The sequence below is a fragment of the Anguilla rostrata genome, chromosome 13, assembly GCF_018555375.3.
Source record: "Anguilla rostrata isolate EN2019 chromosome 13, ASM1855537v3, whole genome shotgun sequence".
Taxonomy (NCBI): domain Eukaryota; kingdom Metazoa; phylum Chordata; class Actinopteri; order Anguilliformes; family Anguillidae; genus Anguilla; species Anguilla rostrata.
The window spans coordinates 8910374-8932585 of record NC_057945.1 but is presented as its reverse complement, the minus strand read 5'-3'; the positions used below and the strand labels follow the sequence as shown (position 1 = coordinate 8932585).

At 40.9% G+C, this 22212-nt stretch overlaps 1 protein-coding gene across 2 annotated transcripts; it reads left to right on the top strand.

The window, feature by feature from the left end:
* Positions 1-2105: 2105 nt before the first annotated feature.
* LOC135238241 (E3 ubiquitin-protein ligase RNF182) lies at positions 2106-17608 on the top strand. 2 transcript variants are annotated; one of them, XM_064306009.1, is made up of 2 exons: positions 2106-2430; positions 14959-17608. In XM_064306009.1, the coding sequence occupies exon 2, from the start codon at positions 15974-15976 to the stop codon at positions 16754-16756; it is 783 nt and encodes a 260-aa protein (XP_064162079.1). In that variant the 5' UTR covers positions 2106-2430; positions 14959-15973; the 3' UTR covers positions 16757-17608. The 2 variants fall into 2 exon arrangements, with proteins under 2 accessions (XP_064162079.1, XP_064162078.1); XM_064306008.1 differs by having other exon boundaries at positions 2106-2558.
* The last annotated feature ends 4604 nt before the right edge of the window (positions 17609-22212 follow it).

Here is a 22212-nt window from a genome sequence, read left to right as displayed (position 1 = left end):
TGCATATATACATGATTCCATGAGTTCCATGATTTTTTGGACAAAGCCAAATTTTTTCTTGTCTTGATCTGGCTCTGTACTTCACATTCTTGTAATTGAACACTTCACATGTGGTCAAAGTGCAGATTCTCACTCACAGGGTATTTTATACATTTCAGATTCACCATGCAGAAATTGCTGCACTGTTTGTACATAGACTCCCCTGTTTCATGACACCATAACGTTTGGGACAAATGGCTTTACAGCTGTTTAGGATTACTAAATACAAACACAATGTCCAACAGATCATAAAAACTCTTCAGGACAACAACATTATGGTGTCTGTGACTACTGTCCACAGAAGACTCAAGGAATAGAAGTACAGAGGTTACACTGCAAGATGCAAGCCACTAGTTAGTGTTTGCTAAGAAGCATCTAAAAGAACTTGCAGAGTTCTAGAAAAAGGTATTGTGGATAGATGAGACAATGGTTCGCTTGTATCAGAGTGGTGGCAAGAGCAAAGTGTGGAGGACAAAAGGAACTATCCAAGATCCAAAGCACCCCCCACCCAAATCTGTGATAGAGGGGGTGTTATGATCCCAAACATACTGCTAAAACAACAAAGGAGTTTTTAAGTTTTTTGTTGTCTTAAGGTCCCTCTTCAGCATGTTCTTTTAGCAGTTATTTCATAAATTAAGACAAGTGAGCCAGTACCTGTGGCAGCCACACATGCCCAAACACTGTTTCATGGAGGGGAGGTGGGAGGGCTTTAGTTCCTGTTTTATTGACTAACTAGCAGTTTGCATCTTACAATGTTGCCTGTGTAGTTCTGATTGTGAAGTCTTCTGTGGACAGTATTCACTGACATATCATCGCCTGCCTCCTGAAGAGTGTTCTTGACCTGTTGGACAGGTGTTTGGGGGGGGAGGGGGGGTTATTCATTATGGTGAGAATTTGTAGGTCATAAACAGTAGAGGTCTTCCTTGGCCTACCAGGCCCATTAGGGTTACTGAGTTCACCAGCGCTCTCTTACTTCTTAATTATGTTCCAAACAGTTGATTTATAGTAAGCCTAAGTTTAGGTCTATGCCTCTGACTCTTATTTGTCAGCCTCATAATGGCTTCCATTGTCTATTATTTCTAATATTTAAATGTGGTGAACTGACTTCAGAAATAGGTGATGATGTTCTATAATGCTGTAAGTCCCACCACTAATACATGTCGAGTTCTTACATAAATTATGATAGTATTTTTGTAATAGGTAATATCAAAAAGCTTGACAATATTGCAGAGTACTGGTCATGGTTATTTGCAATAGGCCTACTAGTGTCAACATTACAATAGTACTTTTTTGTAAATTGTAATTGTTTGTCTAAGAACGTTGCACTCCTGCTTGAAAGTTGCAATGAATGAACACAGGAGTTAACCATTTTAATTTGTAGGCATTTTTGCTTGCTACAATGCATGGATTTTTAACGAATGCTACTGTGTGCACCATGTTCTTTAAACGTTTTTTTTTTATTTTTATTTTTTTAAGAAATACAGTTTCTAAAGCGCGTAAATCATGCTTTATGATGTTGACCTACGTGGCACTTCCCAATTGTTTAGTCATTATAAACCATTCACATTTAATTACGCGTTGTCAGGGCAATGGCTATTGCGAAATCCAGCCTACATTATCATTCTCCTAATTACGTCACTAATTGTATGCAACTAATGTGTGCAACTGTGCGTTTTATCTGAAGCTAACATGCAATATTTCTGCTCCGTTTCTTCTCCTCTCCCAGCGGAAAAGAAATATGACAATGTCGAGATTAAAGGCGGGCACCTGTACATGTTCCTGTCACACTGTGTGACCTTGATAGGGAGATTTGATCATTTCCTTTCTGTTCTTCTCATTTCTCATTCCCAAACGAGCTTGTTTGGGGAATGTGGGTCGAACTTTGCCAACACATATCATTTCAAATCAACACATATGCCATTTAACGCACGCCTTTCACTGAACGATCCATATAGGCTAGCCGAGAAAATATATTTATGTTAATTTCATTTAGTGCGGTGGAATTGCTTCAAACACACGCCTGTATGTAACAGGCAGTTTAGATAAGCAAATAGAGCAACTGAAAGCTTGCAGTGTCTTAAGCATAAAACCGCCTCGTGGTGATTACGATCAACAGGATGTTGCCCTCGTTTATTACGACCCAATTTCGTTAAATTTGGTTAATTGTGATGAAGATGGCCAGGCTAACCTAATTAGATGCATCATAATGACAAAATGCAGGCCATAGAACACTGTCCATCTCTGGGTCGCTGCTTGCACTTGGTGTTGCCACAGCAACCACCAAGGAGAAATCTGTGCAGGTCCTGATGCTACGGCGCTACCGCATTGAGAGGGATGCAGCAGTCCGACTCGAGCAGATGGGACCTCGAGATCGGCAGTGACTCACCAACAGTAAGCAAAATAAATCTGGGGACACATAGAGGGAAAAGCTGACGATAGGCTTGGGTTACCGTGGATTTTGCAGGACACTGTCGGTTGCCGGTTTACTGTGGGTTTTCTGTTCAACCAAAGATCAAAGGGTAAGTGTCCAAAACTGCGAATGCTGGTTATGGAATTCTCAACTGTAGCCTACGCTATAAAAATATTGTCCTTAATAATCCGTTTTAGCCTGCTATCTGTTATATGTGCAACAGCATACAATATTGTGTCTCTAGACTACAGCCTCTATGCAGGATAGGCTGTTACTCATATTTTGAATAAAAGTCAGCATAGAACTGTTTGTTTGAAACATGATGAAAAACACCATGTGAAACGTCTCAAGATCAATATTATCTTCATCTGCATCTTTGCTTTTTTCCCGTAAATGTGGAATTTTATCAAGCTGCTTATTGGTTATTTCCGATTTGACAAAAGCAACAGGGAGGACAACTGCTATTAGCTTTTTCTCGTTTATTAGAGCTATAATTTAATGCATGGGCTTAAATTTGAGATTGCTGCGACTCCAGTGTGGTTTACATTTCAGTCAAAACTCTGGCATGAAATCATAAACGAATGAATGGATGTTGGAAGCTCCTGTTACCAAACGGTTTACCAACAAACATCCGACTGAGTCCCGTGGAGTCCATTTTTAACGAAAATCTATAACCAGCGAGAGGGCAGTCTGTCGCGTTTTATGTTTTACCAAGGCAATAACACGAGCGACGACCGCAGAAACAAATATGTTACTGTTGTAAGATAGGCTGCTGTATAGTGATACACACATAACAGTACACTAAATATTGTGTACATTTTTTAATTGATTTTTCTAGATTTATTGTGCAGAATGGGAGTGGATTAAAACAACTCCATATAAATTTTACGTATTTTTCTTGCCAGTCGGACCTGTAGATTTTCAGGTTTACTGAGAAAGTAGATGTTTTAGCATGTAGATGCTGCACAATAACCTGTACAATGTAACACACCTAACACAATGCATCAGTAAAGGAAATAGTATTCCACGCTTAAAATTAGTATTTACATCCTTGTCGTGTTGGAGGCAAAATAGTGAAAATACTGTACATGCTGCGAGTTAGTCCACATCATGTAATGTTCATTAAGAACCACAATTCTGTTTTACTCCAGTAAAGCACTGATTGAGAATTGAGGAGGGCCACATAACATATTGGAATGATCTGTACCTCAGATGCACGTTACCGAATTGCAAATTATGCACTTTCAGTAGGGCTTGATTGGTGTTCATTTATATCGTGAAACAGCACGCAGTCATGGGTAATCAATTTTAAAATGTAATATACAGTTAGGCTTAGAATATTCATTAAAAATAAGTTTATGAATGCTTGAAAATAAATGAAACTACCTCAACCGTGCAGAAAACACACCTACTGCGTTTGTTCTGTATGTTATTAGCTGTATGTAGGCAGGTTTTTGCATTTGTATGTTAGTAGTCAGGTGTCTGTGCTCATCTTGGTGTTCAGTGTGGGAGCATCCCAATCCATAATTCAGATGAAGTTCTTCTATTCCATAAAATATCAAACTTATCGTTATGGGTATTTGTTTATGCATATTATCTGATTTGATATGATTATTAAACTGGAAGACAAAATGTATTATTATTATTATTATTATTAGTATTATTATTAATAACTCTTTTGGTGTGTGTCGGGGGGGTGTGGGGGTTGTGCAACTCATACGGAGCATTTAGAATTTTAATACCTAATAAAAAGGTATCATTTTGTTTTACTTATATATAGATTGTTATTAAGTCTTTTATAGACTTTAGCCTGTCATTAAGATTTGATTAAATGGCACAATGAAACAGGACCATGTAACGTTGTGTAGATTGCACAGAAATAGTAAATACTTCTTCTGTATGTTAGATCTGCATGCACATGTTTAACCTGGGTGCAGTGCTTAAATCAAACCTGTAGGATTTTGCTCCTGAATGAGAAGGCTCATGCGCTTGGCAGAAATGTTGACTGCTTTTAGTTATAGTGTTGTAGGAGGTACTGCTTTTCATCCATATTTTTGTCCCTCGATATCCTTTGGGTGCAATAATTTGAGAAGCAATTCCAAATAATTTACAAATGGCAGACTAATGCTATGGTTCCCAAACTTGGTCCTGGGGGACAACTGTGCATGTTGGTTTTTGTTCCACGCGCAATTGCAATCCCAGAATTTTAACAAGCTATTAATTTTTCTTAATTGACCTATACCCTAGCCACATTATGTCAGAAATGGCTATGCGTGCCACAAAGGTCCCATGTTAATATTGTGCTTATTGTGCCTTATTGCAAACAGTTACATAAATATCTTATTTAACTGATCAAATTAAAGACAGGGGTGAATCAAAAAAATCATCTTGGTCTTTAATTTTATCAGTTCAGACGTTTTATGTAATTGTTTGCAATATGGCACAAAAAGCACAATGTGAACATGGTACTTTTATTCTGTATGACATGCACTGATATATCTGACATAATGTTGATTAAGAGGGTAAATAATATATCTAAACATGAAAAACACATAATTAACAGAAATATTAACAGTTTGTTAAAAAGTCTGGAATTGCAACTGTGGTTGGAACTAAAACCAGCATGCACAGTCATCCACCAAAACTGAGCTTGGGAACCACTTGGACTAGTGACATTGGAGTGTGAAGTCTGGACTAATTATATTGCATTTATACCCACTTTAAATAAAACGATAATTAACTTTTTGTTATGTATTTTTGACACGTATATACAGAAATGAGGCAATTGCTGAAATAAGTGAATATTTGTAAATGTAGGGATCCAAATCTTTTATTATATCTGATATTAAAAACATAATTAAGAACAACATATATGACAGATGTCAGATAGATTTTGAACCTTAACAGACATGCTTGGTCCTCTCCCCAAATAATTTAATTTTTTTTAGACTTTTCACTATTTCCATCACGGTGTGTCTAGAACATAATTTCAGAATGCCATGGGTTTAATTACATGTGGTGAGTGTAACACATTATGGACAATTAGGTTAGTTGAGGAAGTCATTAGAGAGTACATCTCCCAATTCCCTTGAGTTGTACCCATATCACATGACCATCCAGTTCAGCTGTTCCTCTGCACCTTTGATAATTAATGGCTCAAATGCACAACCACGAACTTTCATATGTTCCTGTGTAAAAACAAATCTCTAGTAATTTATCAAAGCATTTATGTAAAAATGCAAATGCCTATGATTGATTTTAAACATGAATAATAAAATGAGAAATCAGAATGTGAATAGAATTTTTTTTAGCTCAAGAAGAGTATATCTTTATCAAGAAACAAAAGAAACGAATTTATCTGCATTCTCATTAAAATAAGCCATGATGTTCTCATGAGAGATTAAGTAAATGTTTTTTGTGAACCGGTAAATTTGCTTGTTTTGTTTTTTAGAAAGAGTACATTTTTGGCATAACTTCAGTAGTTCTGAGGATCCATGTATCCTATACTGATATGAGGGGCATTATTCATTGTTCTAAGGCACGCTGTAATGTAGCTGAATTCAGTAGTTGTTTAGCATCGACGCACATGGGCACGTATGGAGCAATAAGGCTGTTTTCTCTCAGTGTGTTACAAGGCACCTCCTGTCCAGCTCAAAACTCAAAAAAGGAATGGGGCAAGCCAGCAGGCTAACCATCGTATGCATCATTTCATCCTACGGTGATGACACTGTTTTCCTGGTATTACCTTAAAACCTGGCTCATCTGTTCTACGGAGACCAAAGAGGGTGTTTAAGCATAATTTTAATTTAACCTCTGGTCCACCAAATGAGTCATATCCATTAGACATGAAAATATTCTTTCTTTTTACCTGATATATACAGTAATGATGTTGTCTTCACCGTTTTAGGAAAGAAAACAGCTGCCAGCATATGTTTTTTATACTGTATGTACTCTATGTATGTACCACAATTTCCAACCCTATCAATGATGTTTTTCCCATAGTTCTAAATGCAGATGTCACTTTAGTCACTGTTCCTATTGAAACACTAGCCAGTTGAGTAGCTCCTGCCATCCGTGCTCCAATAATAAATTCTCTTTCAAAGTCACTATTTTCCTCTTGCCACCTTGATTCAAAATAGAGATCAACTGGGCTTGCTTAGCATTTTTATACGTACCACAGAGCATGATAGGATGTTAATCGTTTAATTGTGCCATGCAGTATACCTGTATGGAAGCATCTGCATTTGTTATGTTTCTCCACTCATTTATTCAGGTTTTTTCTTTAATTTGTCACCCAACTGTATGTATGTATGTATGTATGTTCATATTTAATAAGCCCATGGTTTATACAGCTGCACAATGCTCTATATATACTGTAAAAGTAAAATGTTCAGTGTTAAATCATTTTACTCTAATGGAATACAGTTGGTGCATATTGGACTTGTATAAACTCTGAGTTAAATTAACACTGGACAGTTTTTTGTGCGCACACACATACACGCATATATAGTTTCAGAACATCATACAGCTGTTCAGACCATCGGCTCATGGGAACCTCAGAGAGGAAAAAAAGGCACGGAAGGTGCTGTACTTCAGGTGTAGCCACCAGGCTCCAGGGGATGGGTAAAAAATGATGTGACACTATGAAAAGAGAGGATCCAGCTTCCAGTGCCATCCACTTAGCGAGGCAGTTCACATGCCACACTGCCTGAACCGAGCCATCGTTCCTCTTGTATAAATGTGTCAAAGTGCCATTGGTCTTTCTTAATATTAAACCATACATAACTCATGGAGGCGGCGGTGTAGCACAGTGGGTAAGGAAGTGGGCTTGAAACCAAAAGGTCATAGGTTCAATTCCTGGGTAGGACACTGCTGTTGTACCCTTGAGCAAGGTGCTTAACCAGCATTGCTTCAGTATATATCCAGCTGTATAAATGGATACAATGTAAATGTTATGTAAAAATTTGTGAAAGTTGCTCTGGATAAGAGCATCTGCTAAATGGCGGTAATACTAATACTAGAGAAAGGCACACACAAGCCCTTTATGGAGCCATCCATCGGAAAGAGAAAAAGACAAAGGAAGAACATAGGTCAATGTATTAATGTTTATGTATGTCTGAATGTAGACTCTGGCATCTCTGCATCCTAAATGGAGTGCCATTTTCTCTGTGACATATTCTGTATTTAAATATATTCTTCATTCACACACCAGGGATGCATTACACGCATTACAATTCAGCATTTACCAGATGCCATTATCCATACCAACTTGCACCGATCACATTTTTTTTTTTTTTAATGTACGATCCATTAATTCAGTTGGATATTTTACTGAAGCAATTCAGGTGAAGTGCTAATTTCAGTAATGTCCCTTGCAGGAATTACATAAAATACAGTCATCGCCCCGCACTTTTCAGTCTGTCTTAAGCACCAAATGCGTATGAAACCTGTGCGACCATATGTACACCACTTTCACTTTAATTTGTACATACCATTCTGACGTGCATTGCATGTGGAAATGAAATCATACAGTAACTTGAAAATAACAATAATTTCTTTAATATAGAGATCTAGAAGCAAACCTTAATAGTAAGTTTGGAGTTGTATTACTTCAGAAGCATGTGGAGGTTCTGTTTCCCCTACTGATACGGCTGTGTCCCGCATTGCACATTGAACGATCATGGCAGAAAGCTAGGGAGAAAGCAAGTTGGCAGAAAACCAGTCTAATGAGAATTGGTCTTTTGGGAATTCCCATGTTATATGGTTTTCCAATTCGTGGCAAGTATAATGGCATGAAGTTTAGTGCCCTAATATGTGCAGTTTGCCCATAAGTAATTGGAGGCAATCAGCAGGGAATTCTGAGAGTAAGTAAACATCTCCCTCCAGGAACAATTTGGTCCATGAATTATTGCTGTGATTGTTGTATTACCTTACCTAAAAAAAGTCAACTTTTTTTCTGCTCCAGAACCTCTGTGCACATTGTCCCAAAGCAATTTAACGATGTACTCTTGAGAGGGTGCCCATTGCCGTGTGTAGTTTGAGACCAGATATATCCGCCAAATTATGTTGTCTTCAATGGTGGCTCACCTGTCCGTGCCGGGCCGCAGGCTTGCACGGTGAAGGCAGGCTCCTGCGGCGTCTGCTTGGCAGAAGAGGACGGGGGAACAGATGGTGCCTCGCTGTTTATTTGGGATCACGCTGGCTTCCGCGCTCAGCAGCCCTCGTCCCTCAGATGCCTGGGGCCCCTGTGCGGCAGCGGGGGATGGGTATTAAGAGCAAAATCAGCTCCCCGAGCTGAGCCACAGGGGAAAACCAGAGCACAGGGAATAACTGAGTGCCACAGTGAATACATCCGTATCAGTATCAGTTCATCAGCAGAGGGTTCCCAGCAGGAGGCAGGCCAAGAGCGTTCTCCCTAAAACGTGAAGAACTCAAAGGATTTTGAAAGTGTGATACTGGATGTCCACTTTTCAGTCATCACCATGATTCTTTGTGATTATGTACAGTAGCTTGCCGTGTTCATACTTTTTTTGTTGATAAATATAACATTTGATTTTTAAAATTTTCCAGTTTTTCATTTGCATCAGCTGTCTTGCCTACATTCATCGTGTTGTCTCATTTGTTTCCTGGGTAACTACTATAAAAGCAGTGTCTTCTCTTCCATGGTAGATTTTCATGTTAGTCATGTATTAGAAAGGGGTATACTATCTCCCCCCTGTATGTTCAGTGGCAGTCCTTCATTTATGAAGCACCTTTTTGAAGGGGAGGCACACCCCAGAGACATGGGAAAAATTTCTTAACTCACATCATAATTAATTTTCACCTGTTTATAAAGCATGTTAGAGTGAACATGTGTTTTTTGTAATATACTGTACTTCTTCAAGTTATATTAGATATGGGAATTAAGCAGTGTATCACTGAATATGCACATTTGCATGTACAGTTTAAATTTTAAGATAGTATGGAATAAATCTAATTTTTTAAACACTGAAAGACTATTGAGTTTTCAAATATATATGTTTCAAGGACTTCAGGAGCCTCAAAAAACTAAATGTAAAAAGTGTACTGGGGGGCCAACCACTTACGATGCGAGGTGCCCTATTGTATTCTTTGGTATTATTATTACTACGCTATCTTCCACCATTTTTTAAAATTGTTTTATTATTTTTTTAGCTCTGGGTGAACCGCCTGGTTGGTTTTACGAAGCTTAGCATGCTGATAGGGGTTTACTTCAAATGCCAGTGTGAGTGATTTTGGCCCCCATTAGTCACTTGGTGGCACTAAAGTAAATTATTGAAATGGATAAATTTGACAGGCCATAACTCTTGTCCCCTTTGATGTAGAATGAACATTCTTTTTTCCCTAGATTCCTCTCCTCTGATTGAACAAATTCATCATTACCACAAAAAAAGTGTGTGTGGGTAAATTTTCTTCCATTTGAAATCTTTTGAAAAATGTTAAAAATCTATCTTTTCCAAGACAGTTTGACTGATTTGCTCAAAACTTACATGCACTGGTAAATATAATTTAAAGTTGTATGAAGTTGCTACACTTAAAAACTTGCCTGCAGTTAGTCAATGAATTTGCATGTGGGCAAGGCTTTTTACCAAAAACCTAATAAATCCCAAACAGTTTGATACAAAGCAAAACTTGGTGTGTCTATTGATAACTCCATCCTGTGGACAGCCCTAAAGTATTGGTCTGATTAAACCACAAGGTGGTGTTTTACAGCTCAGTGATTTTTAAAAATGAATTAAAATTTACAAAAAAATCACTTTTTTGAATATTTGAAACTTGCTACGATGAAAAATCACTTCATTTGGAATACAAATATTTATGTTTCAGTTGAGTTGACAGCCTGCATGGATTGTTTTCATATTCTACTTTTCATACTTTCATCTGGTTGATTCACATGAAACTTGGCGTACTGATACTGAGGGCCGTACTGAGGGCCAGCACTGACCAAATTTGGTGCCGATTGGCCATATGATGGCGCTATAGCAGCCAATGGAATTTCCATGAATGAAATGATGATAAGTCCTGCTCCGTTTGACTTAGGAACCTGAAAGTCATGTCACCAGATCCCTCCTCTCACTCCAAATACATTTGCCTCAAGGATCCATCAGCCTACCAATATGGATTTACTGCCATTTCGAATAAATTCTTAAACTCGATCTCCTCCTAGTTTGTCCGATTTACATGAAACTTGCCGTAAAGCAACCCCTGTAACTACTGTATAAAAAAGCTGCTTTACAGGCATTGTGGAAGCATTAAACCAATTAGCTTGCATATAGTTGTGCTTTATTGCAAAAAAAAACTAATAAACTCTAAATGGTTTGACATAAAGTGATGAAACATGGAATGTTTATTAACATATGGATGGTGGTAGCCCTTAGGAATTGGACAAATATTAAGGCATGGTGGTGCTATGGAGCTCCAAATATGAAGAAAAAATATATATTAGTAATAATAGATAATATAAAATGCAATATAGAAATATATATTAATTACAAATCACTGTTATTTATAAACATGCCACAGGGACTAATTGCCACATGAGGAACATGGTACATGTATCCAGTGCATTGCTGTCATTGAGATTAGTCCTACATAAACTAGTCAAAATATAAATTGCTTTGCATTATAACGTTCTGTAAGTTGCTCAAGAGTAGCATCCCAAATGAAGGCAAGAATTTCTTATAAATTAACATATGAGTGTTTTTGCCTATAATTAATGGCAGAATTGTAGTACTGTGTGCGTATGTGAGTCATATGCACACATACGCATTTGAGGGTCAGTGTTAAGAATGTGCCAATGATTCTTGTTAATTCTCACAAACAATTTCACGGGGACAGTATTTGAGGAAGTACTGTGCCCTATTATCTAAGGGCATTTTTTTGTCTGGGCTTGTAAGCGTTCCTCCTGAGTCATGTGTTTAAATTGGTGTGTGCGTTCCACTTTTCAGGGTACCCTTTGTCTGAAGCATGTGCTTAAAATTTCAAAACCAAATTGCTTACTGCATATTCTATGAATGCAAATGTACTGACTAATGGACAGACTCCTTTTTAGAGGCACAGACGGGAAGCTATTGCCTTATAAGGAGTTCCTGTTTGTGGGCTTCCTGTACAAATCTGTGCTGAACCCATTAGTCTCTCTACTGAGTGGAACATCGAAAAAGCTGATGCACTCTGGGTCATGGCAAATAGTGAATAGGATACTTAGCATTTTGAACTGTATATCATGTATATATTTTTTCTAATATGTTTGGTCTAGTATTTCCCTGTTCTGTCTTTCCTGCATACTCGTGTTGAATATTCGATTCTCCATTTTGGATCATGAGGATCAGGTGGTTTGTTATACTTATATGTATGGGTATGGTGGCACTTGGTCCGGTTAGACTTGACGAAGATCCATTGGGATCGAAACGTTGTCTTTAATAAAAGTGTGTAAGGAGCAGTTCAGTGTGCAACAGGACCAGAGTCTTATCTTACTTATGGTACCTTTAGGCCAGACCCTCTGGGATATGCTTTCTCTCTGTCTTTCTCTCACTCCTCCTTCCTCTCTCTCCTTCTCATTTTCTCTCTTTCTTCCCCTCTCTCTCTCCCTCTCTCTCTCTCCTTCTCATTCACTCTCTCGCTCTCTCTCTCTGAGAGGGAGCTGACGTGCTTCTTGATTACACTGTTATCTGGAGGAGGAGTGTTACATAAAGCCAGCTGTCCGTCCTGCTGCTCCCCAGGCCTTCTATTTATAGACGCGGTGCAGATTCTAGCAGCCTGCACATGCACAGAAAAGAAAATATATCGTTGCATAATGAGAGTGCAGCGGAGAGGGAGGAGAAACGCGAGTGAGTCTAATGTATTCAGTCCCTCAGTGCAGCTCGCTATTTATACCTGGAGCTCGTCCGCAGTCGCTCATTCCCGCACTCTCAGGAGTAAACACCAGAGAGAGGCCAGGCATGCAACAAATAAATATAAAAACGAAAAACAAAGCAACAGTGAAAATGAACATCGTTAACTGGAAATTAGGAAGTTATTTGCTTTAGTCAAGCTGGTGCTAATGAAAACGATTCATTTATTGTATTTATGTATTTACGAGAGACAGTGTACTGTTTAAAATATTCATTGCAACTATGCAATGCATTGTATTCAAATTATCCATAAGGCTGTTTTGATTTACTAGTCCCAAAATAGATAGTATTCCATAAAACACAGCAGATGAAGACAACATAGTCAAAATCCAAGTTATAGATAATATAGAGCCAAATTAATTTTTAAAAAGAATATGAATTTGTAAGACTTATAATCATGATAGGCAGTGAAAAGCAATGCCGTGAGCTGTACCAGCCAGCCCAGTCCAATTACCACACAGGCAACAGGCAACAATAGAAAATGTTGATGGGTATTGTTTTGAGGCACCAGGCATTTTGTCAGAACGTACGCACTCATTTGTAGAAAGAACGATTCAACATTTCCTCTCGTCACAGTGCTCCGGCAAAGTCAAAATCCCCCACTGCCGTTCTCATTGGTCTGTTAATTACTGGGCAGAAGTGAACTCTAATAGATATTTAGAAGCTGTAAATGCATTTTGCCTGAACCAATGAGAAGGGTCCGTGAGCCTGTCTTTATGTCACAAGCAAACCATTATTTAATCATTCACCTGGCTAGCCTTCTGATGTACTCTATTATTATTATTTTTATTATTATTTTATTTTGCAGTATTCATAGACACATGACCCACACTGTGAACTGTCTCTTACTCATTGCCCTCTCTGTGTCTCCTTGAATCTTCCTCCCTCCGCAAGACTTATGGGGCAGCATCAATATCCCAGATGAGAGGGGATAGTGTGTCCATAAATAATATTGGATCAGATGGGCAGGGCGTCTCCTGTACGACTAGCGTTGCGTCACCGAGCCGAGTGTTGAAGTCCGGACACGTCTGGTCCCTCTGCTGGCTCCCCGATCCTCCCTTTTAATAAATGAGCCATATATTTTGTACACAGAGGTTTGCTGTCACCACGTACAAACGTCGACTATTAAACCCAGAAGTACTGAGAGGCCCGTAATGTAACTGTCTGCTCGGAGCTGCCGATGTCTTCTTGAGGGCTGTTTGTGTGAATGCGGCTGGGCTCTGCATCCCAGACTGGACGCTGTTTACGACCTGTGTGGTTCCAACGCAAAACGGGATTGCAGTAGACCTGAAATCAATTCGGCCATAGCTAGCCACGCGGCAAACAAGTGAGCCAGTTCATTGTGTCCACCGTAGTCCTTTCATTCAACCCGGCACTGAAAGGATTATTGAACTGTGACACGCAATGGCGGCTTCAGCTGCGCTGCACTCTAAAGCACAGCAGCAAATGAAATCCATATGTCCATATATCTGGGACTGCCATACAAAGGCTATAGCCCTCTCAGTATATCAACCTGTTAAAATAAAATCAATCAAACATATTACTATTTCATTGAGGAAATATTTACGGACAGATATGTAGAATTAATTAATTAATTCCATTTAGCATAAAATAAAGGCCCTGGTTGACTCTTGATTGAGAGATTGTAATTTGATAGATGTCTGATGATTTTTTAACAACAGAAAAGAGTCAGTGGACACCGGCCTGTTCATACCGTGATTAGCTTTTTTTTTCCAGTGGACCTGTTTTTAGGAAAAACTAATACTGCGGCAAGTTGACGAACCCTGACTAATTTAATCCTGCCCTACCCACCACTGCGGTGTCCTTGACATAGTTTGCTCACTCCAATGCCCAGGATCAAGGCTGGAAATGAACCATTAGTGAGCTAATAGTTGACAGATTTCTGCCATTTCTGAGTACTTACTGTGATGGACACCACATAATTTTTTATATATTTTTCACTGCTCAGATCACAATGAGTCATCGCCCCAAATATTCTTCATTAATATTTATTATGACTATTTATTTGCCTTTATTTGCCTTTAATTATGATTTAAAATGCTGTTACATGTTTCTGATTATGTGACACATATACAGCTGGGTTTTAATGTGAGGTAAAATACAATTCTCAATGGCAAATGTTTTGGAATTATGTTTTTCAAAATGACTTTTTTCTTTAATTTGTATGTTTAGTCATGAATTCCCAGGTTTTTCACCACTATTTAATCACTGAGGTCTGAAAAGGACCCTTGCAATAATTCCACTCCCGTCCCTCCCCAACACACACGCGCACACACGCACAAACACACAGACACACACACACACACACACACACACACACACAAACACACAGACACACACACACACACACACGCACGCACACACACACACACACACACACACAACGCCCATGCAGTTCAGCTTGATCTGTACTGTGCATTTTTGTGATTAGCGGTCTCCGAGCCAGAGCCTTTGCCTCCCTGTTACTTCTTGTTTTCACTGTCTGTTCTCGTGGGGATGAAAATGAGGGAATGCATCATTGGTTCTTCACTTTGGTATTTGGAGATCTTTATCTTCTGTCCCATTGTGTTCCCATCACAGGTCTGTTCCTGGGACCTGCTCCCCAGGGGCCACGCCTCTTACCCACTTCAGCTGGAATAGTGGACACACCATGGATCACCTGACCAACACCTGGCTTTTCCTGTCCTCAGTTTGCTTACCTGTTTTTTTTAGACCGGCATGAATAGTTTTTTCTCTGTAGCAATAAATAGCTCTCCTATTTGCATTCACATTTTAAAACCATCAGGGCTATTTTGGTCCAAAAAAAACAAAACAAAAACAAAAAAAAAGCCTCCAAGCTTTGTTTCCCATAGTTTTGAGGAATTCTGCAGACGATCTCTCTAAAGGATTATCCATTCGTTGCTCCTGATTGTCTGAAGAGAAACGAAAGTGGCTGGTGACAGAAATGCCCGTATATGCGCATGGCGGGGGTTGAAGTGTAGGTCGACGCTAGCATGGTGGCTGGGTTTTGCGGGTTAGTGAGAGGGAGCAGACGAGGGCCTGCGTCTATGGAGGGGCGGGCGCTGGGCTAGGGCGACTCGCGGGCTGTTGGCCCCTCCTCCATCTTCCTCAGAGAATCTGTGACCTTGTGCTACACCGGCATAGCAACAGTCAGTTTATGCAGCAGCTTCAACTGTGATCTCAACTATTTCCTTTATCCTTCAGGGCAAACCAATAAAGCTAAATCTGAAATCAGGGCAGACTTATTAAACACGCTATATCTGTGGACGGTTTTGTAGAGTAATGTAAATAGTTTTCATTAAAAAGTCAAAAGGTGCTCTTGACCCCAAGACTCAAGACTTGTCCTCATTGTTTTTTTTTTGGATTTAAAAAGTGGACAGAACACCACACCAGCTACGGAAGCGGAAAACTAATTTTCAAATCTCACTTCAAGGACTTTTGGGTGTGTGACTCAAGGATAGCCTACAGGAGAGACCGGCGGATACTAGCAGACTACAGCAGAGACCAGCAGTGGCTCACTGACTCTACAGGAGAGACCAGTGGCCATAGCTGTTTGTGTTTCCCCAGTGCTCTGGAAGCTCATCCCCTGCCCGTCATGAGCCAGAAGCAGGACTCGGAGGCGGAGAGCCCCCAGCCCCTGGTGTACACTATGGAGGAGCTGGAGTGCAAGATCTGCTACAATCGCTACGACGCGCGAACCCGCAAACCCAAGGTGCTGAGCTGCCTGCACCGGGTCTGCGCCAAATGCCTGAAGAAGATGGTGGAGATGGGAGACTCCTCCCCCAGCATCATCAGCTGCCCGTTCTGCCGCCACGAGACCCACGTGCCCGACGAGGAGATCTGGCTCCTGCAGGACGACAGCAACATCCTGGCCATCCTCACCTACCAGGACCGGGCCCGGAAGGGCGGGGCGGCCGCGGCCACGCCCGGCGAGGTGGTGCTGAGCCCCAACAGCCTGAGCGGCGGGGGCGGGGTCTGCGCCGGCGGCGGCGGCGGCGGCGACCAATCGCACAGCTCTTCCGACTGCCTGGTCATCACCATCATGGAGGTGCCGGGCGAGTCGCAGTCGTCGGAGACCATGGGCATGCTGAACATGGTGCGGCTGTACCGGCCGCCCAGCCTGGACTCGCTGCCCTGCCACCTGCCCGTCCAGAAGTGCCGGATGTGGACCTCCAGGGCCTTCCCGCGGTTCCTCATCGGGGTGCTCTGCCTCATCTACTTCTGCTCGCTGCCGCTCGGCATCTACCTGCTGATGATCCAGCAGCTCACCCTGGGCGTGATCCTGGTCAGCCTGGTGCCCTCCACCCTGGTCCTCTGTGTCTTCTACGGCTTCTGCCAGTGCCTGTGTCACGAGATCATGGAGTCCATTGCCACATAGCCTCGACCCGTCCCCCCACCCGCACCACTAATACTACCACCGTCGCTCATGTCAGTCTGGGGAGTAGACCAGGCCAGGCCCTGACAAATATCAAACTGACTACCCGAATCATCCACCCCTGCCCGCCCTAAATCTCTTCACAAACCCATTTCAGGTTTCGCTTAAGGGTACCAGAAGCCCTCTTTGCCACTGCGGTGCCAGGGGTGGGCGGCTGGCATAGGACAGAAGCCGCCCAAGTTCCATACCCGCTGCGGGTCGTCACCAAGCAACCACCCAGACCGCAGCAGCAACGCAAGGGAACTTCCAACAACAAAAGCAGATGAGAGCGGCCATTTCTTTCGCAGGCTGTGGCTCAGGTTCAAGCGAAGGTTCAGCTCTCAAATGACAAGCCAACTGTCAAATATCACTTCATCCAAAAAAAAAAAAAAAACTCCCAAGATGCATCAGATGTCAGAAGTTTGTTTGTGTGGATATTCCCCAAGCGGGCTTCAGCTACAACTGTGATCACGCGATTGTGTTATGATAGAGAACGGTGAAAACAAACATTCTCGCGTTGTACTATGCGAATTGCGTACAGTGTTAAATAGCTCGCCAGAAATTCCTATCCACGTTACCTGTGAGTGGTTTACTTTCTAAAACTCACACTTGTACATGTAAGGATACCTACAGTATAGAGTGTTCATATATTTTTTCAGAGTTTGGAGTTGCCATTGTAAGGCATGTCTGTTAAGCCAGCAGTAATTTTGCATCATGAGTGTGTCTTTGTAATTGCAGAATGGAATGGACAAACACCTTAGAACCGCCAAAACTGTTACAACTCTTACTAGATACTTCAATAAAGATTCAAAACACTCTGTGCATTCTGGGTCTTTTTATCACCCTGCCTCCACTGTCTTTGCCGGTAATCACTGATATCCACTTCCTGACTGAAGATAATGACTTTCAGCCACCTGAACTGCCACCCAAGAGAGTAGCACGGTACAGTTCACCTCAGTGCAAAACACAGAAAACACACAAAAATAAATAACACTTTATCTATTTAACCAGGGTAGCCATATTGAGACTGACATCACCATTTCAAGTGAGGCCTGGAGCCATTGTGCCGTTGGGAAGAAACCAGAGCACATGGATGAAACCCTCGTAAACACTGGAGAGCAGGCAGGCGCTAACAGAGAGAATCCAGCCAGCCGGGACTCGAACCGCCCAAAACTGCCTAAGGTCCTCCATTCAAACTGATAAAAACTCATGGAATATCTGTGCCACAGTTAGCATTATTCCAGAACCATTCACAAATTATTTCAATAGAAACGGATTTACGTTTGCACTTTTATTTATTTGTTTTACACCTTACATTAAATGACACCAATATTTTTCTGACAACATTTAATATCTCAAATGTATACACAATTTATTTATAATACCAAATATTATAAAAATCTAGACTGTACAAACCATATTTAAAGGTTGTAGAAACTTCAGCAACATGCATACACTACATCACACCTGATATATAAATGACAACAGTTTGTGGGTGACACACAGTAGAGGAGATACCACGCTGGATCAGCTGAAAACAATAATACTAACCGTACATTTTTCCATTTGTTTTGGGCATGTGATGTTGAATATACATAATAAGGGTGATGATACATGAGTACAGTCACAAACGGAAACAAACATTGTGTGTATCTGGAAAATATCCACGGCTTTTGCACGTGTGTTTAGTTTTAAAATAGTTATACCTGTGTGAACATGCCTAGTTCTAATGAGTATTTTTTGTCTTGTGTACATTAGAATAAATATATCTGGTGACCCCTACTTAAGACACTCATCCAGGAACAAGTGCTGATATCTGTGTTATGTCAGAGGACTATAACAAAATTGAAGTGCTTGTTGAATATGCTTCTGCCTTCACCCCCTGTCCCATCTATTCTCACATCCAGACGCACATTTTCTTTTTTTACATGGGCAATTTTTACTGTTTTAGCCATAGATACCACGGCACCTTTGGCAATCTAAAGTTTATCTTTTCCAGCATTGACACAAAACAGCAGTGTAAATAAGCACACTATGACAATGATCTTGGCATTAAAACATGCCATTAAAGCAACCCCACAAGACCTTCGAACTCAGTTTCTCATTGACATACTGCACTCTTCTAACACCAGGGGGCGCAATGAAAACTTGGCTCCCTTGGCACAAAGCTAACGAGCAGCTGCCAAGCAAATAATACAGCAGCAACTTGAACAAATGAGTGAAGATTACATGACAGTGTGTCAAACCGTTTGAAGCACAATGCTTTAAAGCACTGTTAAAGCGCAATGAGTCACACACCCATTATAGGTCAAATGCACACACTCAGACACTGGCTGAATCGACATTATATTGTGTGGGCTGTCACAGTTCTCATACCTGCCAGGGTCTGAATTTAAAAGCCTTTTTTAAAAATACGATTCTGAATAATAACAAATGAAACTTGTGCTGTTTGCCTCCTAATATTTAATCGATCTGGCCTGTAATCCTTAGAAATTATACCGTACACTCAGTAGGTTTATTTTCAAGTCTGGATTTATTTAAATCTGATTTCTGATTTAAATAAAAGATCAATGAATTGCTACCCAGAAAGAGACCTAGCACAGCACATCCCTGGTGGAGGTCGAGCATATCACGCTACTTAATGGGTTTTCAAATTTATTAGGTTTTAGTCTGATACCTACAGGATAATCTAATATGTTCTAACGGGAAGTTTGTTCCTGTTTCGCAATAATTTCATTTTTTGTTTTTATTTGATTTTCAAACGTTCTTCTCCAATTTGTCTCCATGAAAAAAAAAAACTTGCTGAACTCGTTGGACGAGGGCTGCCACTTCCTGGTAGGGTCATAGGATTGATTTCAAGAGGGAGGGGTGCTGTTCCTAAGTAGTTAGGGCGGGGCTTATGGTGCCTGCTGTCTCTGGAGCTCAAAGAGTGGGAGGAGGAGTGAATGATGTTCCTCCTAATTATTTTCCTTCGAAAATTACAAGTGCGCTTCCAATTCACTCTGTCACGATTTGACAGACTACCCTGCAGCCACATCCCAACCTCTTTTCTGAACATGCCTGCATTCAAATGTCAAACAGCACACGACAAAAAGGAAAGAGTTTAATTGACTAACTGATCACGCAACAGTTTGATGTTGTTTTGGTGGCTGGATTCCTCAACTTCACTTCATTTTCGCTAATCTCTTTGTAACAACTTGGAGATCATGGAATAGGCCTTATGGGCAGGTAGATTCAGAAAATAAATAAATTAAACCATTACACGTGCACACGAAGCAGCAGTTGGAACAGACTGAAATTGAAGTGAATAATACTATGGGCATTGCTAAGCTGCTACACCCAAGGGGAGGGGGTGTATATAGGAAGTTTGTAGCGATGCCTGGCTGCACTAGGGGCTGGTGGAGGGTGTACTGGGCCTTCACTCATGACTGCTGTGATTGCATGTTGCAGGATCCGCTGGCTCCAGAGGCAGATATTACGACGGGGTCAGCGCAGGTCGCTGTGCGTTCTGAGCGTGCCCCGTCGGGATCATTACGCGAGCGGAGTAGTTACGCAGAGCTGACGTCTGAGGAGGGACCGAAGTGGCGTGCTGGATCTCTTTATAGTTCATCTTTCAGTTCCATGCTAGGCCTACTGCCCACATAGGCGTATTATACACACGTACATGCATATGCATCATCTGCCCAGACATAATCTGCCTCACACGTATTACATTACATCTCACATACATAGAATCCATCCCTCTCTCTCTAGCACCCAGGCACACACACACAAACACACACACACACGCACACACCAGCCCTGCTTCTAGCCCACTTTGGTTAGGGGGAAATTAGATACTTTGGAAGAGCAAGCAGATGCTGGCCAGCAATATTTCTGTAGAAAGTGCAATTTCAAAGTAGGCTTTTTCTTTGATCTTATGGTGGGCCCTAGTCTGTCTGCCAGAGTAAACATTGACTATATTAATATGGACCTGAAATTTACATTTTCACTACGATGCATGTTGATTTTTAGCAGTAACACCTAAAAACACAACGAGAAGACATGCCGCTTTTGTTCACTTCCTTTCTACAAAACTGGTGCCTTGATCGCAAAGGCCCAGATGAATACGGTGCCAAAACAAACCTACAATATTATGATTTAGGCTGCATGTTTTTATACAAGACATTCTGAGGAATATCTAGTGTGAGACAGGGCTGGGGGTGGCCACTGCTCACATGGTGAACAGACAGGAAAACTCAAAAATAAGTGTTTGGTTTACTGCCGGTTATTTCTCCAAAAATGCCAAAACAATAGAAATGTTAAAAAAAAAAAGAATCTGGCCACCAAAACTTCAAAGGGAAAAGAACCAAAACCACGCACGCACGCACGCACGCACGCACGCACGCACGCACGCACGCACGCACGCACGCAAAAAAAACTGGCAACACCCTCCACACCATGCATTCCCCAGCTCCCAAACACCTCTCCTCTAGGCCAGGGAGCCAGGCCTCTTATAGAGCCCATAATTAGGTAATAGGCCACTGCTGATGTGATTACAATGAATCACAGCTGTGACCATACCTGTTTGTAGGGCTGGTGCTGCCCCCTGGTGGACAGCACCCCAATTTCCTTCCTGGCAGCACACTAACTAAACAAGATTATATAGGCCTATATTTTAATGAAAAACAAATTAAAGTGCAAAATTAAAAATATATATATATTTTTCAACCAAAACTATGTCAATAAAATGTACATGTGTGACAACATTGCTAAGTAACAAAAATGGTTGCAAAATAATATGCATGTAAAAACATTACATGCCTCAAAGTAATTCAATTTCCTTGCTAAACAATTTGTGTGTGCCCGTCCTTGCCAGATCCTCTTGCACTCTTGAAGACTGCATGCCTGTAATTGGATCAGAAGCGGCTATCTTGCTCCAATCGCTGTTAATGTTATTTACACATAATCACAGGATTGGACCAGAGACGCAGACATGAGGCATGCTTCTGCTGCAGTAGCACCAATCAAGTTTCGGTCATGCATTCGCTACCTAAACAAACTTATCAACCTTGAAACACGCCACATGTGGTAAGTTCTCGGTTACTGTGCTAAATTAGATGCAAACACAACAATACATAAACAAAATAGTAAAACTGGACTTTATTTTACTTCATTGGTAGCTAGCTGAAGTTTGGCTAAATTAGCTAACCATGGCCCAACGGCTCTTTTACATTTTTCACACCCTGAGTGAAGCCAGCTGAGGTAAACAAGAGGTCAGACAGAGTGTGTGTAATGCTCAATACAACAGTTAGCTGGATGCAAGCGTTTAAAATCCTGAAATGGCAGCACTCTTTTTCCGAAAAGACCATGTTCAATTTAAGCACTACATCAGCAGATTACAGGTCACCACACCAAAGAAAGAACATAAATGAGGTAAA

What these genes read in the sequence shown, in the direction of transcription:
- LOC135238241 (XM_064306009.1), top strand. Translation starts at nt 15,974, where the DNA reads ATGAGCCAGAAGCAGGACTCGGAGGCGGAGAGCCCCCAGCCCCTGGTG.